Genomic DNA, 17,628 nt, shown 5'->3' on the forward strand with positions numbered 1-17,628 from the left:
CGCATAAGGCATAATGTTAGCTGCCCACAGCCCTTGATGTGAAGGGCGAACTTGCAGCCCAATCAGGAAAAGAGGCGGGAGCTCCGCCCTTTCCTTGGCATGCCGCCAAATCCCGCCAAAAATTGGGGCCTGCTAACCGCTTTATTAGACAGCGGTTACATTCCGAGACCACAGAGCAGGCGGGAACCTCCTTTGACATCCAAGCGGGCGGGAACTCCTCCTCCGCTCCGCCGATCGCACCCCCCCCCCACCAAAATGGCGCCCGTCGCTGCCGGCTGTCCGTGAGGTAATTGCTACGAGCTCGGCAGCGACGAGAGGTGAGGGAAGTCAGAGGGGCTCTCCGTGGGGGGGATCTTCCCGGGCTTCGTGTTTCCTCTTCTTGCGGCATATTCGCTATGGAGGGCAGGCCCCCCATGGCGGCAGCCGACCGCCAAATCCACCGGGCGCTGCCGCGGAGGCCAGCAACCCGGGCGCTCCTCTCAGGCCCCCTGCGTAGGGCCATCGCTCAGAGGAGCTGCAGCCAAGTGGGTTAACCCCGCGGAGGGTATTAACCCACGCTGCTTCCGAAGAACGAAGCCTCCCCCGGTGCCTGAAAAGTAACAGAAAAAGAGAGAAAATTAATACAACAAACACATTTAATATGCACAAAGAAAAAACCAAATGTAAATACCCCTGTTAAAACAATTAACAGGAGAAGAAAAACTCTAAGTCCCATTCTGCGACTGAGTTTTTTTAGACTGGAGGGCTAAGAGGGGCGGTGCCTGACTAATATTTAAATATTTAAATTAAACTCAGTCCCAGCCAATCAGGCTGAGAATAACCCATCCTGGACTCTCCTTGCAAGTGCATTGGAGAATATCATGTTTTTATATTTGTTCTGGCTGTGAGATGCTCCTTTGTGTTCAGGTCTGGCCTCAGAAGGATAATGTAGCACTTGGGGATGAAAATGCAACCTAGCAAACCAGCACTGGAGGCCAGAATGGAGAAGATCTGAACAGCCACCATGTATTTCCCTTTGGTGCTCAGGTAGGTGGGCACAAAAGTCACCCAGACACTGCAGAAGACCAGCATGCTGAAGGTGATCAGCTTGGCTTCGTTGAAGGTCCCAGGCAGATTCCTGGCCAGGAAAGCCACCGTGAAGCAGATGGCAGCAAGGAAGCCCATGTAGCTGAGGGTGGCATAGAAGATGACAACAGCCCCTTCGTTGCATTGCAGGATGATCTCTCCATGCTGGGAGTGAAGGTCAGAGTAAGGGAAGGGGGGAGAAACTCCCAACCAGATGGAGCAGATGACAAGTTGGACAGCAGAACAAGACAGGATGATGGAGTTGGCCAAGCTCTTTCCCAACCATCTCTTCACTCGGTTTCCTGGTTTTGTGGCCAGAAAAGCCAGTACCACTGTGATGGTTTTGGCCAAGAGAGAAGAAATGGCAACTGAGAAGATGAGGCTGAAAACTGTTTGTCGGAGAAGGCAGGTGGCTTTTCTTGGTTGACCAATGAAGAGAGAAGAAGACAAGAAGCAAAGCAGGAGGGAGACCAGGAGGATGTAGGAGAGGTCCCGGTTGTTGGCTTTGACAATGGGAGTTTCTAGGTATTTAATGAAGATGGTGAAAACAAGACCTGTGCTTAGGAAGAAAAGTAGGGCAAAAGAGACCAGGATGATGCCCAGATCTTCTTCATAAGACAGAAACGTTATAACTTTGGGGATACATTGGATTCTGTGCTCATTGGGATATTTATCATCTGGACACTTGGTGCATTTTTCAGTATCTGAAAAATAAAAGGTAATATTTCTTTAATATTATTTGCAAGAAATAACATTTTTGGACAACACCTAATTCCAGGAACATTTTCCATGACATATATCTAAACAATTCCATTAAAGAGATATAAGAAGGATATTTTTAAAAATGTAGCTAGGTATATAAAGGTGAGGGGAGTCATAGGATGTTAATTATTTTCTGTGTAATGTGTAGAATTTTCATAGGAACCTACATTAATAGAGGTTAATAATGAATCAAAACATCTTTGTAGGTAAATATCTTGAGTCCTGCCCCATGGCAGTTAAAGGGACTTGGAAGATGCCTACAGTATACTGTAACATCTGGAAGCAATATGGAATTAAGGAGAAACTTCCTAACAGTGAGAGTAATTAACCAGTAGAACAGCTGGCCTTCAGGGGATTTGTGTTCTTCAAGATTGGAGGTTTTAAAAAGAGAGTGGGCAATCACTTGTCTGAAATGGTATAGGTCCGTGATGGCAAACTATGGCATGGGTGCCAGAGGTGGCATGAAGAGCCCTCACTGTGGGCACACGTGCCATTGCCAGCTGATGTTCTGATTTCCAGTGCACATGTCAGTCTTTGAAAACACTGAAGCACTGGGGAAAAGTCTGAAAACAGCCTGAAAATTGACCTAGGAAACAGCCAAAAGAAAGTCAGTTTTCAGGCCATTTTTGGACCAAAAACAACCTGCAAAATGGCCTGAAAAATGGCCAAAACAGGCATGTGCACACAATTCAAAATACATGTAAAGATCTGGAGACCCTCTGGATTTGCATGCAAAATAAAGACGGTTCTGTCATTAGAATTGGGGTGATCTATAGGCCTCCAGGGCAATCTGAGGAACATGACAACAAGATGGTGGATGAGATTACCCTAATGGCAGTAAAGGGAGATATTGTGGTTATGGGTGATTTCAACATGCCTGATGTTGACTGGAATATCCCCAGTGCCCTTACATGCAAAAGTAAGAATATAGTAGAGGCCTTTACAGGAGCAGCTATGGCACAGCTAGTTAAGACACCAACTAGAGGGGAGAATATTCTAGATTTAGTTTTTACAAATGGGAATCGGGTTTCAGAGGTCAAGGTGGGAGAAAATTTAGGTTGCAGTGACCATCTATGTTTGTGGTTTGATGTAAAAACTGATGGTGAGCAATCCTATACTGCAACCAAAGTATTGGATTTCAGAAAAACAAATTTTAATGCAATGGGGGAATATTTAAATAATGAATTAAAGGGGAGGGATAAAATGGCAGGAGCAAGCACCCAGTGGACTGTATTAAAAAAGGCCATCTTAAAAGCCACAAGACTTTATGTAAAGCAAGTAACTAAAGGTAAAAGGAAGAAGAAACCGCTATGGTTTAGCAATGATGTAAGGACTATAGTCAATGAAAAAAAGGCTGCCTATAGGAGGTATAAAGAGTCTGGAAGTATAGCTGATAGAGAGGTGTATAAAATGAGACAGAAGGAGGCGAAACAGATAATATATGCTGCTAAAGCCTCAAAAGAGGAAGAAATAGCAAAATCTGTAAAGAAGGGGGATAAAACCTTCTTCAGATATATTAGTGATAGGAAGAAGAAAAACTGCAGCACCACAAAGCTTAGTACCAGGAATAATACATACATTGATGGGAATAAGGAGATCGCTGACCATTTCAATAGCTACTTCTCTTCAGTTTTCTCAAAAGACACCTTACAAAATAATAATAATACTATACAGGGATATAGCATTGCTTCCAGCTGTACGGATTCAGCTCCAGTGATCTTAGAAGCCGATGTCTTAGAAGAACTTGAAAGATTAAAGATAAATAAGGCAATGGGTCCAGATGGCATCCACCCCAGAGTTCTTAAAGAACTCAGATCTGTCATTGCTACCCCCCTGACTGATTTGTTTAACAAATCCCTGTTAACAGGAGATGTTCCTGAGGATTGGAGAATGGCCAGTGTTGTGCCTATCCACAAGAAGGGCAGTAGAGAAGAAGCTGGTAACTACAGGCCAGTTAGCTTGACATCAGTTGTAGTTAAAATGATGGAGACTCTACTCAAAAAGAGGATAAATCAGCATCTAAAAAACAATAACTTATTGGACCCAAATCAGCATGGCTTTACTGAAGGCAAATCGTGTCAGACTAATCTCATTGAGTTCTTTGACTATGTCACAAAGGTGTTGGATCAAGGTGGTGCCGTGGATATTGCCTATCTGGACTTCAGCAAAGCCTTTGATACGGTTCCACATAAAGAGCTGATAGATAAATTAGTGAAGATTGGACTTAATCCCTGGATAGTTCAGTGGATTTCAAGCTGGCTGAAGCATAGACATCAGAGAGTTATTGTTAATGGTGAGTATTCTGAGCAGAGTCAGGTTACAAGCGGTGTGCCACAAGGGTCTGTTCTGGGTCCTATTCTTTTTAATATGTTTGTGAGTGACATAGGGGAAGGTTTGGTAGGAAAGGTTTGCCTATTTGCCGATGACTCTAAAGTGTGCAATAGGGTTGATATTCCAGGAGGGGTCTGTAATATGGTAAATGATTTAGCGTTACTAGATAAATGGTCAAAGCAATGGAAACTGCAGTTTAATGTTTCCAAATGTAAAATAATGCACTTGGGGAAAAGGAATCCTAAATCTGAGTATTGCATTGGCAGTTCTGTGTTAGCAAAAACTTCAGAAGAGAAGGATTTAGGGGTAGTGATTTCTGACAGTCTCAAAATGGGTGAACAGTGTGGTCGGGCGGTAGGAAAGGCAAGTAGGATGCTTGGCTGCATAGCTAGGGGTATAACAAGCAGGAAGAGGGAGATTGTGATCCCCTTATATAGAGCGCTGGTGAGACCACATTTGGAGTACTGTGTTCAGTTCTGGAGACCTCACCTACAAAAAGATATTGACAAAATTGAACGGGTCCAAAGACGGGCTACAAGAATGGTGGAAGGTCTTAAGTATAAAACGTATCAGGAAAGACTGAATGAACTCAATCTGTATAGTCTGGAAGACAGAAGGAAAAGGGGAGACATGATCGAAACATTTAAATATGTTAAAGGGTTAAATAGGGTTCAGGAGGGAAGTGTTTTTAACAGGAAAGTGAACACAAGAACAAGGGGACACAATCTGAAGTTAGTTGGGGGAAAGATCAAAGGCAACATGAGAAAATATTATTTTACTGAAAGAGTAGTAGATCCTTGGAACAAACTTCCAGCAGACGTGGTTGGGAAATCCACAGTAACTGAATTTAAACATGCCTGGGATAAACATATATCCATCCTAAGATAAAATACAGGAAATAGTAAAAGGGCAGACTAGATGGACCAAGAGGTCTTTTTCTGCCGTCAGTCTTCTATGTTTCTATGTTTCTATGTCGTTGAGTTTCTGATGCTCCAGCATGTGTATCTGCATATTCTGGTTTGGGCACTCGATGCCAAAAAGTTCACCATCACTTGGTATAGGTTCTCCTGTTTGAGCAGGGGGCTGGACTAGAAGACCTCCAAGGTCCCTCCCAGCTTTATTTTGATTGATAAATTCATTGATACGACTGGCAGAATATTTGAGTAAGGAGCTCCCCCCAAAACTATCCACAACACCACATAATGGACCTTCTCAGTGATCCTCAAGGGGAGGCCAATATACAGTGAATTGCCAGGTCTTTCAGAAGGTGGACCTGAAAGAATTCATCAAGTTTCAAAGATCTCAGATGTTCCTAGAAAGGTGAACATAACAGCACTTATCCAAATTAAAACACATAAGTGATATTTCCTCTGCTGTTAGTAAAGCTTGCCCAGTCTGCCATCACTCCTCCCATCTCTTCACAACCCTCCTTCAAAGTCTTTTTGATTTACTTCATTTTAGATAAGAAATTATGCAGGTTAAAAATAAAAAACAGGTTTGCTTCAATCTGTCTTTTAATCTGTACTTTTATTTAAATGTTCAGGGTGGATCCAGTTCCACAAAGCCTCCCATTTTCCTCAGTGTCACCCACCTTCCTGAGTGGAGAAGGTCCCCTCCGGACAAGGAACACAGTCGTAGCAGCAAAATGGCTCTCCTTCTCGAGCCCTCTTGACAAATCCAGGATGACAACTTTCCACACATTTGGACTTAGGCAGGGGCTAAGCAGAAAAAATTCATTCAGTTTTTGGCATGGAAGGCCAACCACCCTGGAGACTCTAGGCTTTCCCCACTTGAAATGGGACCTCAGGCTTTGGAAAACAGAGAAAAGACAGCAAAATTTATCTCACCTTATTAAGCAACTTTAGCCCTGAAAGAGCATCTTGGTTGATGGAAAGTCTCTGTCTTTCAAAATACGCCAGAGTCTCTTCCTTGACATCCTTTTTAGGGAGAACCAAGAAGCTGTTAATGCGTAGATCTGCTTTTATCTCTCCATTTTGGTCCAAGTACAGTTTTTGTTGTGAAATATTCCAAAATTCATTCTTCTCCAGAAAGGGATGAAACTAGAATGAGAACATCCAGGAATTTGAAATACAGAAAACATTGTTTCTTATCCCGCATTCAGTCTTTCTTCTACAATTGTCTAATCTCCAAATATGGTTAAATAATACTGCCACAATCTTCAAAAATGAATGAAAAAGTTTGAGAAAAAATAGTCAATCATATACTGATAAAATATACAGAAAATATAATAAACACAATTGGTCAATTATAAAGAACATTCCAGAGTCTGGTGGTGGGAGCGCATACATACATACACACACACATATATGAATGTGTTGGCATATTCGGGTTTCTTTCCATGTAGGATTCAGAGATTTCTGGCGACGTTTCGATGAGGTCCCACTCGTCATCTTCAGGCCGGTGCTTCTGTCCTTGTTCTAGGGTGAACACAGCGAGACCTGAACTGCCTTCCCTCTATAAATACTGGTGAGTGGGTGTGGTGTGCTTGCTCAGCAGCTGCAAGCTGTGTTGAAACTTCCTGGTGAGTCAGTGGGGTAACACCTGGGGTCGTTGATGTAATTGATGTATGCTGATTAGTTAATGTTTGTGGATTGGGGGTGATGCCCTGACTAGTTGGAGCTTGCAGGCTACTTAGCTGTTTTGTAATGTGTGTCTGGGGTGTAACAATTTTTGTTTGGCTGTGAGTTTGTGGTTTAGTCATGTGTTTATGGTGTTTGTCAGTTTGTTTTGTGTGCAAGTCAGAGGGGGCTACAACAGTTGGGAGCACTGCTGTAGTTTGGCTTCTGGGTGGTGGTTGTATTTGGTCTTCAGGCTGGTGTGGGTTTGGGTCTGGTGGAGGTGATTGGTAGTAGTGTCCTGTGTTGTTCTGAGTCTAATTTCAGTTTGTATGGCTGGGATACATTTGTCAATGAGGGCTGGTTTTCAGATGTCTGGTAGGTGGGAGGTATCATCATGCTTGCTCATATTGTGGGGATGTTTTTCTATCTCAATGGCTTCCATGATTATTCTTTTGTTGTAGTGTTCTGTTTTGGAAATTAATTTAGTTCTGTCAAAATCAATTTCATGTCCTGTAGTTTTGAAGTGTTGGAAAAGGGAGGAAGTTTTTTCTTCTTTTCTTAATGCATTCTTAGGTTCTGCAACATGTGCATTTATTCTCCTATTAGTTTGCCCAATATGGGATTTGATCCTGGGGCTTCCGCCTTGTAAGGCAGAGAATTAACCTCTAGGCCACAGGATCTGATCCCTTCAGCTTTGTACCAGGGAGGGGTTATATGTTTTTTCTGTCGAATCAAATCCCAGTAAGGGTATGGCTAGCTGATGATGCCAGAACGAGGCCGAAATAGCGCTATCCTAGTCTCCCTTAATTTAAAAAATTCAGCAAAAACATGCGATACATACAGAATATAGTTTGTCGGCTATGAATAAATTAACTGCCTTGAAATGGAGGGAGAGCGGGGAGAAAGAAAGAAAAAGAAACAAAAAAGAGGAAGAAAGCAGGGAGGGAGGGGAAGGAAGGAAGGAGTGAGGGAGGGAGAAGGAAGGTTGGGTGGGATATGAAAAAAAGAGAGAGCTGAGAAAAAAAGAAACAAAGAAACAAAAGGGAGGAAGGAGGGAGGGATGGAGGGAGGGAAAGAAAGAATGATAGACAGACAGACAGAAAGAAAGAAAAAGAAAGAAAGAAAAAGAAAGAAAGAAAGTGATGGAGGAAGAGAGGAGAAGGAAGGAAGGAAGGTTGGGTGGGAGGGAGGGAACGAAAGAAAAAGCAAGAAAGAAAGAGGGGGGGGAGAAAGAAAAAGCAAGAAAGAAAGAGATGGAGGGAGAGAGGGGAAGGAAGGAACAAAGGAAGGTTGACTCAGCCTTCCATCCTTCCGAGGTGGGTAAAGTGAGGACCCGGATTGTGGGGGCAATATGCTGGCTTTGTTAAAAAGTGCTATTGCTAACATGTTGTAAGCCGCCCTGAATCTAAGGAGAAGGGCGGCATAAAAATTGAATAAATAAAAAATAATAAAATAATAAATAAAGGAAGGAAAGAGGAAGGGAGGAAGTTAGCAAGGAAAGAAGGAAGGTTGGGTCAATAGGAGGGAAGGAGGGGGAAAAAGAAATGAAGGAAGGAAGGAAAGGGGGAGATAAAATAAAAGAAAGAAAAAAGAACGAAGGAAGGAAGGAAAGGAGGAAGGAGGGAGGGGATGGAGGGAGGGGGGAGGAACTTAGGGAGGAAAAAAAGGATGGTTGGGTCAGTAGCAGGAAAGGGGAGAAAGAAGGAAGGAAGGAAAGAGGGGGAGAGAAAATAAAAAGAAAAAAGAATGAAGGAAGGAAGGAAGGAGCAGGAAGGTTGGGTGAATGGCTGGGTAGGATGAAGGAAAGGAGGGAGAAAGGAGGAAAGGAAGGAGGGAGGGAGGAAAAAGAAGGAAGGAATAGGTGAGAAAGAGGAAGAATGAAAAGAAGAGGAGAGAGAGAAACAGAAAAACTGCCATTATTTTTAATTTATCATGTGCTAATATTTTATATTATTTTACACATAGAATGATTTTACTGCCTTTCTCTTGCCCAGGGCTACCATATATTTTTCAGAGATTTACGTGCATTCAATGTGTGTTTTTTCTGTACATCAGATTGCATAAGTCCAGCTTAATATGCTATTCCATTCCATAATCAGCCACAACAGCCATCACACTAATGACTGTTCTGAACAATATGCAGATTGTATTCCACGAATGGCTATTTTATGTGTGAAATTATGACCGAAATATTTCTGCGCCTCTATTGGTTTTCACTGTCAGGAAATGTTTCCTTAGTTTTAGGTGGCTTCTCTCTTTCCTCAGTTTCCATCCATTGCTTCTTGTTTTGCCTTCTGGTGCTTTGGAATATACATTGCCCCCCCCTTCTTTCTGGCAGCCCCTTAAGAGCCTGTTGCCTCTCACACTCATTGTTGCAGACCTGCAGATTCATTGAGGCTGAGTGTGACAAGGAATGGCTGGGAGGGGAGGGGCCAGGTGGGGCACCCCTTGACATGAGTGACATTGAGCTGGCCGCATCCACCCAGTCACATGACCACCAAGCTTCACCTGCTGAATCACATGACCATGAAGCCACTCCCCCCAGTCACCATTGCCAAGCCACCCCCATCCAGTCATACGCCTGGTAAACCACTCACACCCAGTCACATGATCATCAAGCCACATCCACAAAATAAGCCACGACCACCGAGTGGTATTAAAAAAATTAGGAACCCCTTCCTGGCTTTGGAACCATTATTCCCTGAGTAATTAAATCGGGCAGATCTGTTGAGGTGGTTCCCCTTCTCTTCTGGATTCCTTCTCCAAAGGATCTAAGATTCATGGACCCATATCAGGACCCCCTACCTGCCATGGCTGCAGCCCTGGAGACCCCGACCTCTTTTCTCCCTCCTTCCTTCTCCTCCTCAATCTGGGGGAATAGGCAGCATTCAAGACATGGGCCAGAGTCTTCGTGAGGCTGTAATAGTCATATTCATTTCTGAACCATGTTTTGTTCCATTTCTCCTGGGTCTCCAGTGGGGCTTTCTGGGTACATCTTCTGCGACCTTTCACAGAAAAGATGTTCTTTGAAAGAGAACAGAAAAAATAATAATCTTGAAACTTTTCTTCCAGAAAGAAATCGGGTTCAAAAGCTTCATCATTTGGCCTTCTTTTGAGCAAATAAGCAAACATCAAAATGCTGTGGATGTATTTGAGAAGACCGTGCTTGTATATTATATACATTGCAAAAGTTGTGAGGATCCAGACTTTCTCTTCAATGAATCTCGGCAATCGCCTGAATGTTAAATGGAAAGGAAAAATTCTGTCCCAAAGGGAATAAAGTTCCATGAAGTGAACAAAGACATTGACTTGTCTCCACTTAGAGAGGGCATCCCTGAGGGAGGCTGTAGGTTCAGTTGTTGAGAATTGTTGTGATAGAACCACACAAATTCCATTCCTGACAAGCATAGGAGGGAAAGTCCTCATGAAATTCTCCCCCTGCTCTGTGTCTGCAGCAAAGAGGCCAATCAAGGTCCATCTGAAATGGAGGAGCAGTTGGACAATGGCTGGGTACTGGAATCCTTCTTTGGGGAGCATCTGGTGGGAAAAGGGGAATTTGCTTTTATCACTCAGAGCCTCTGGAGCACGTAAATAACTGACCTGAAAAAGCAATGAAAATGCTATGTTATACAGTAAGACCTCACCTATCGCTGGTGTAACGTTCCAGACCCGGCCGCGATAGGTGAAATCCGCGATGTGGAATTTATCGACTGATAGTACTTATTTAAGTATTTATATTGTAATTGTTTGGTAAGTTTTCATTGTTTTAAGTGTTTATAAACCCTTCCCACACTCTTACAAAATACATATCACAGTAGTACATATATAATATAACTTAAAACTAATAAAAATAATAAAAAACAATAAAGCAACAATATTCTCTTTCTCTCTCATATGTATACATAATCTCTCGCTCTCTCATATATCCTAAGAAATATTTCTTGAAAACCCACGATGAAGTGAAGCCGCGGTAGATGAAGCGCGATATAGCGAGGGACTACTGTATTTGGGTCTGATCCAATCCAAAATATTAGATTTTAATAAATCCGGCTTGCTTCTCATGAATGTATTAGAACAATTTGTAGTTAGACAGTGTTTAGAATATTAAAGACAGAATATTAGCAAGATTGTATAATAAAAATGAAAAATAATAAATTTAAAAACTGTAAACAATGTGAATAATATTACCGTATCATCTCTACAATTTACCATAATTAGATTAACACATTGAAATACTCCAATAAAGGGCCTATTATAATTTTTGAGGATTGGTGCATCTTTTTCTGTTTCTGTATCCCAGACGTTTTCTGGAGGATTCTTTTTAGCTTCTTCTCCAGTTATACAAGAACAGGCAGACCTCAGTTCCTAATACAATTTGTCAGTTATATAATCTAAGATTTCTCTTCAATTGAACTTTTGTCTCTTTTTGGAGACTGTCAGTTTCCATAGATTAATTTTTATGCAAATATCCATGTTTTCTGAATTTAGACAAAGCAGAAATTGTGTAAATTCCCAATACAACTGTCAGGGCAGCAGCTGGAGTCCTTTTACTCACCCCAAGATGCTCCTCAGAGGCTGTGATTGGGTTGGTTCTGCTAGAGATTTCTCTCTGAAGCCCCAAACATCAGATGGATGTAAGAACATGGGGGAAATCTTGGCCTCTTATACTTTGATAATTGGGGCTCAGGAATCTGGAGAACTATGAGGTTTTCATGCACCACTTTCACTCAGACCCTTTCTCTAACTGAGCTCCTTTGATGATGAGGGTCCCAGATTCAGTCTCAGAGAAAACAACCCCAGGTAAGGAAAGGTGTTACACATTCTATTGGCTGACCAACAGTGGCTACCATGTCATTTTCCAAAGACTGTATCTTTTCCAACTAACTAACTAACTAACTAGCTAACTAACTAACTAACTAACTAACTAACTAACTAACTAACTAACTAACTAAATAAATAAATAAATAAATAAACAAATAAATAAATAATATAGTATTCCAGACAAGTAGCTGTCTAGTCTCTTTTTTAAAATCTCCAGTGTTTTTTTTTAAATGCTCCAGGGTTGGAGCACTCACAACTTCTGGAGACAAGTTATCCCACCGATTAATTGTTCTAAAGCTCTCCTTAGTTCTAAGTTGCTTTTCTCCTTGGTGTCAGTTCCCCAAATAGCATCTGAGAAATAAATCAGATTCCAGCCCAATTCTCTCATCCAAGGTTCGATTTATTAACAGAGCCATGTTAGTTACACTGTAGCCATCACGATACTAACTTCCTTCCAATACCCACCCAGGTTAAGGTTCACCCCTCGCCCCACCCCCACAAGTTCATCACAAGGACCAGTTTGGTTGCAGGGATTCCACCGACCTCCTCCTTACATCCAATGGTGCAGAAGAAAGGATGACCTTGGACTCCAAGAAAGGAATTTGTTGTGGCTAGTAACTTTCCCTCTCATACAACTGCCCCTCCCAGTAACTGTTTCATCCTGTCAATAAGGAAGCTGATGCAAGGGAACAGGCAACTCTCTTATTAAAAGCAAACAAGGAACAACCACTAAAACCCTGGCCACACCTGGCAGCTATTTCAGCCAATAAATGATTAATGTTCTGTCTGGGTCACTCCGGAAGCCAATACCAACCCAAAAAGAGAAGCGAAACACACCGGTAAAATAAAGGCAGTTTATAAAATTCAAGAAAAACACAGGTAACAGAAAATGTCCTTACAAACAGGAAAATGCTGTATCTTCAGATATATCCACAAAGGCAAAAGTCCATGCAGCAATACACAATTCTTGCTGCCAAGACGAGGCTGTAGATAGCAGACCTACACCTCCCACGGGTCTTCCAAACTGCTGAGCCACAAGCCAGGAACATAGACGCCGAGAACAAAGCAGGACACCATAGCTCCAACTGATAAGGGCTTGCCTGCCTTTTAAACCCTGCTAAGGAGGACCACACCCAAGCCCAGCTGTTCCTAATTCAGTGCTGATAATACTTCTTTAATTGCTCCTTTCTCTGATCTGAACGTCTCTGTCGCATGTCAATGACGGCTTGTGCTTCATCGCCTAATGACTCCAAGCTACTGGCTGGGGAGAGCCCACCCCGGGGCTCTCATGCTGTTCTCCTTCATCCCATTCCTGACTTTTCCCTCCCCCGTCCGACTGTTCAGTCCCCTCCTCTTCGCTGTCATCCTCCTCCGGGCATGGAGCCAGCAGAGACACAAATGGTCCCTGAGCAGCCTCAGGCAGAACCACAACAATTAATAACATGCATTATTTGTTATAAAATCTATGTAGCTTTCAACTCTACCTGTAACATTCTGGTTCTTCTGCAACAAATGCATTTCTCTTGAGTTTAACAAAGAGGATCATGGCATAAATTTTAGCCACAATTTGCTGTGAGCTACCCTGAGTCCAAGGAGGAGGGCAGCATAGAAATCTAATAAACAAACAAACAAACAAACAAACAAACAAACAAACAAACAAACAATATCTGCTAGTCCTTTTGGTCTATAATTGCTAGAGTCCTTTTTATTCCTCATTTTAGATAGATAAAATGCTGCCATTGCCAACTTCAATCCAAGGGGATATGGTGAGTCTTATTTGTATGTGAATATGAAGATGCCAATAGAAGCCCCAACAACCAGGGATGAATTTTGATGAATTAAATAGTTGGTAGAATGTCTTCTCCAGGGACTGTACGGCTTGCATTTCATACCTTTTATGATTAATCTCAACATGAACATGGGATAAAATATTGAGATTTTGGCTAATATGGAGAGTATGGAGAGAGGCAGCTCCTGAATTTCATGGAGAAGACATGATTGAATCTATTGCTCACCAACCACTCACTTTACCAGATGAAGAAAAACACACACAAACCTGTGGGACTTTGTAGGTGCCTCCTAATGTTGACATCTGGATGGAGATTTCCCTTCTAGCTCCATCAAGAAGAGCCAGAAGGTTGTCCTTCCTTCCACAGCCGTAGTTGGGGACATTGGCTTCTCCAGTGGAGAGAATGTCCAGCAAGGCATCTGAAGTGTGAAAAGTGCTCAGATAGTTGTCATGGATATTGTAGCCAAGTGTGAGGTTGTGCAGGAGCTGGGAATTCTTGTTGATCAGTTGAATGTTGAAAATTAATAGCAAGGGATCATAAAAACTATCAAAATCCCTGTTGTAAAAAAAAGTGTGATTATAATCGATAGCAAGAGCAAATACTTCTTTTAATATCTAATCCTCCACAAGCCTACTGAGCCTTAAGCCAGCATTGAACCAAAAGCAATGATCAGTTACACAAATATGGAAATTGGCTGAGGTACAGGAACTACAACTGATTCCACCACTAAAATTTAAATAAAATTCATTATTCAAGTGATAAATTAAAGATTGAACAGAGAGAAGAAAATAATCTGCAGCCCTTTCAGCTTTTTTCAGCCTTTTTGGATTTGAGTCTTTCACAAAATCAGACAAAAGAGAGAAGCTGTGGAAATAAAAATCACTCTGGAAATTAAACATATTCCCCATCCCCAAAATAGGAATAAATGGGGAGAAAAAGCAGAAAATAAGGAGAGTGTTAGAACGGAGGGAGTGCAACTTCATCACCCTGAATGACTTACGGATCACGGAAAACAAACTGAAGAGAAGGAGCCATGTTGAAAAGCAACTTTGTATGCAATTTTTCCTTTTCACTGATGACTACATCAATGAGATGGTCTCCTGGGCTGTAAAAGCTCTGTGTTTGTTTTCCATCCTGGTGCTCCAAACTCAGCAGGCATTTCCTTCTCAGCTTCCCAGGGACTGGATGGGACAAAAGCAGCATCAGAAGCAGAAGCAGGAGGTCCATAATTCATGGTGTGACTCAATTTCCTTCCTGTTCCTAAAGAAGAATTAGAAGAATTCAGAGGATTCTCACAAGGTGGAATATGATTCAGTTGCTCCCCTGATTGAAACACAGCTTCACCTGGAAAGGAGAGAGACATACATGCAAGAGCACAGACTCTGACAGTCCCCAAACTCCCTATTTCTCTACCCAAAATCTCCCCTGGAGGATTCAGCCCAAGAGCAGAGCTGAAACTTTGATCATGATTCTCCCTTTCAGGAGAGATCTCTGGATGATTCAACTTTGGGAATTCTCTGGACAGAAGTGAAAGGGAAATAATTCCCCTATGTCACCTAATGGCAGGGGAAGAGATGGAATTAAATGGGTCATCTCGAATTGAGAGGTTTGGGAACTCCATGCTTGAAACTGACCCCGGAAGGAATACATGGCAACTGTGGTTGAAGAAACAAATAAATCTGACATTTGTGGACACAGAGACAAAATCCCAGGGGCCAGTTAATGCCAGAGCATCTCACAGGTCTGAAATAGCTGCCTGCTGAGTTAAAGCCAACATGTATTTAACTTTATTTTGAACATTAAAGCTCAAAGGCTCCACACAAAAGGGCTGATGCAACTTTAGTGAAACACTAGTTACCAGAACTTTGCAGAGTTAAAAAAACCTTTCTGTCTCTCACATACACACACACAAAAGGGCTGATGCAACTTTACTGAACTTTGAACTTTTAAAAAACTTTGCAGAGCTTTAAAATAAACATCTCACATCTCACACAAACACACAGACATGCACAAACAAAGACATGTACAAAAATCAGAGAGAAGTTAGAAAAAAGTGGCTAGCTTAGCAACCTGAAGATGAGAGGACTTCAACCCCCAGAATTCCACTGTCAGCACACAGAGACCTTCCTCCCCTGGGCCTTTCCATGCTTTAGCTGTCCTTCTTGCTGCCTTTAGGGGGCAGTCTGGGCTCTGGCCTTTAAATCCTAACTAGCCTTCTCAGGCAGTGAGTTGGACAACTAAAGCTGGCAAAGACCCATCTGATTTTTTTTTAGGCCCATTCTCACAAGGCCTTTTGAACATGTTTGTTTGAAGATAAATAAATATAGGAATTTGCAGATGAGGTCACATGTAAAACTTCATTACCCAGAGTGCAATTTCACTACATTCCCCCTAATGAAAATATCCTAAAGAAACATGTCTCAATACAATCTCACTGTTTTTGCCTGTGGTGACTTTTTGGGGTCCGAGGATGGCCACAGATTGGGGGAAAGAGAGGCCTTTCCCCCCTCCTGCCTCCATCCCTCCCCCTCCCTCTGGGAAGCCTCTTGAAGGGCTTTGGGCCTTGTGTGGCCCCTGTGAGGAAAAGGTCTTTCCGTCTAGAGGTGCATTAGGGGCATCAATACAGGCAGCCCTCAACTGACAACGGTTCCCTCAGAGACCGTATGTAGAAAGAAGGGACTCAGGACCATTTTCCACCCTTATGACCCTTGCAGCATCCCCAGGGTCACGTGATTGACATTCAGATGCTTTGCAGCTCACTCATATTTGTGACAGTCACAGTGTCTGGGAGTCACATGATCCCCCTTTGGGACCTCCTGACAAGCAAAGTCAATGGGGAAGCCAGGTTCACTTCACATCCCGTGTGAGTCACTCAACAACCACAGTTATTCACTCAACAACTGTGGCAAGATAGGTCATACAATGGGGAAAAATTCGTTTAACAACGGTCTCGCTTAACAACAGATAACCTGGGCTCCACTGGTTGCAAGTCAAGGACCACCTTCATGATGGACATAGAAAGTCTGCAAAGATGTTTCTGAGATGCAAATTTTAAAAAATCAAACCAAAATAAATCACGTTTCCCCCCCACCTTTAATACAACAAGCAAACTATTAAATTAAGCTGAAAATGTATTTGAAATCTTTTAGGTGGAAAAATAACAATCAAAAAGTAGACGAATCTGGCCGTGTAAACATTTCTTGATCTGTCCGTTTCCCTGAGCATTTCTGATATACCTGATAAATGGCTGCACCTTTTTTCCTGTAAGGAGAAGCTTCTCATTGTCATAGCAGAAACAGCAGAATTGGATTTTTATATGTACAACTACACACAAATATATGAAACTATGTTTAATATTATTTAATCTAAGAGTTTCAAGTAAAAAAGGCCAATGAGTCTAATTTCTCTCTGTTCTTCATAATTGGCAGGAACACAACAGAAAAATTTCCAGCTAATTGTATAAAGGGCTCTGCAAAAATTTGGAACATAGACTGAGAATTTTAGATAGCAACCCCGCCTTTTCTTCCAGAATTTGATATTAAATTCTCGACAATTCTAACCCCCCAACAAATATTTTACATTGGTCATAGTTAAGGTGACCAGATACGCTTTCCAATTATTTCTCCTGCGTCCCGCTGGGTTTCCAAAATGTCCCGATTTTGGAATGGAAGAGGGGGACGGTCAGTGGGGGGGGCAGGGCCGCCGATAGGCCGGTACTAATGGTACTGGCATCAGGGGCCCGGCTAAATTTAAAAATGGGGGTCCCCGGTTTTGCCGGCCCCCTGGGCCCTGGCGCCCGCAGTAATTTGTGCCCAGTGAGCACAGGCGCAGTACCGGCCCTCTCTTGCCGGCCGCCTGCCTAAACAACAGGAGCAGGACTCATTTGCAAGAAAAAGGCGGGCCCAGGACTTGAAGCCCCGACGGAGCCTTTGGCAGCGCGGTCCTCCCGGAATAAAGTAAAGCGCGTGGCGAAGGTCGGAGCCCCTTCGGGGGGGTGGCGGCGTTGGGGAACGAGGTTTGGGCAACCGGACGCTCGCCTCATCCGGGCCCGGGCCGACAGAGTAGTTTGCTTTTGCACCCGTCTCGAGCTCCGTTGGTGCCAACCCGGCCCTCCCCACTTCAGAGAGGGGGGGAGAAAGAGAGAGAGAGATAAAAAGAGGAAGAGAGAGGGAGGGAGAGAAAGAGATAGAAAGAGACAAAGAGAGGGGGAGAGAAAGAGAAAAAGAAAGGGAGAGAAAAAGAGAGAAAAAGAGAGAAAGAGAGATAAAAAGGAAGAGAGA

The 17,628-nt window shown here is 42.8% G+C and overlaps 1 protein-coding gene across 1 annotated transcript in view; it reads right to left on the reverse strand.

Annotated features, from left to right (window-relative positions):
* Positions 1–858: 858 nt before the first annotated feature.
* LOC139155167 (vomeronasal type-2 receptor 26-like) overlaps positions 859–17,628 on the reverse strand; it is a 29,305-nt gene continuing 12,535 nt past the window's right edge. Inside the window, exons 4-9 of the mRNA XM_070730251.1 lie at positions 14,349–14,529; positions 13,615–13,891; positions 9,543–10,337; positions 6,006–6,218; positions 5,750–5,876; positions 859–1,769 (exon numbers count right to left, since the gene is read on the reverse strand). Of these exons, the coding sequence (XP_070586352.1) occupies positions 859–1,769; positions 5,750–5,876; positions 6,006–6,218; positions 9,543–10,337; positions 13,615–13,891; positions 14,349–14,529 (2,504 nt within the window). The remainder of the gene's footprint in view (positions 1,770–5,749; positions 5,877–6,005; positions 6,219–9,542; positions 10,338–13,614; positions 13,892–14,348; positions 14,530–17,628) is intronic.

This window comes from Erythrolamprus reginae, assembly GCF_031021105.1.
Source record: "Erythrolamprus reginae isolate rEryReg1 chromosome 13 unlocalized genomic scaffold, rEryReg1.hap1 SUPER_13_unloc_2, whole genome shotgun sequence".
NCBI classification, from domain to species: Eukaryota; Metazoa; Chordata; class Lepidosauria; order Squamata; family Dipsadidae; genus Erythrolamprus; species Erythrolamprus reginae.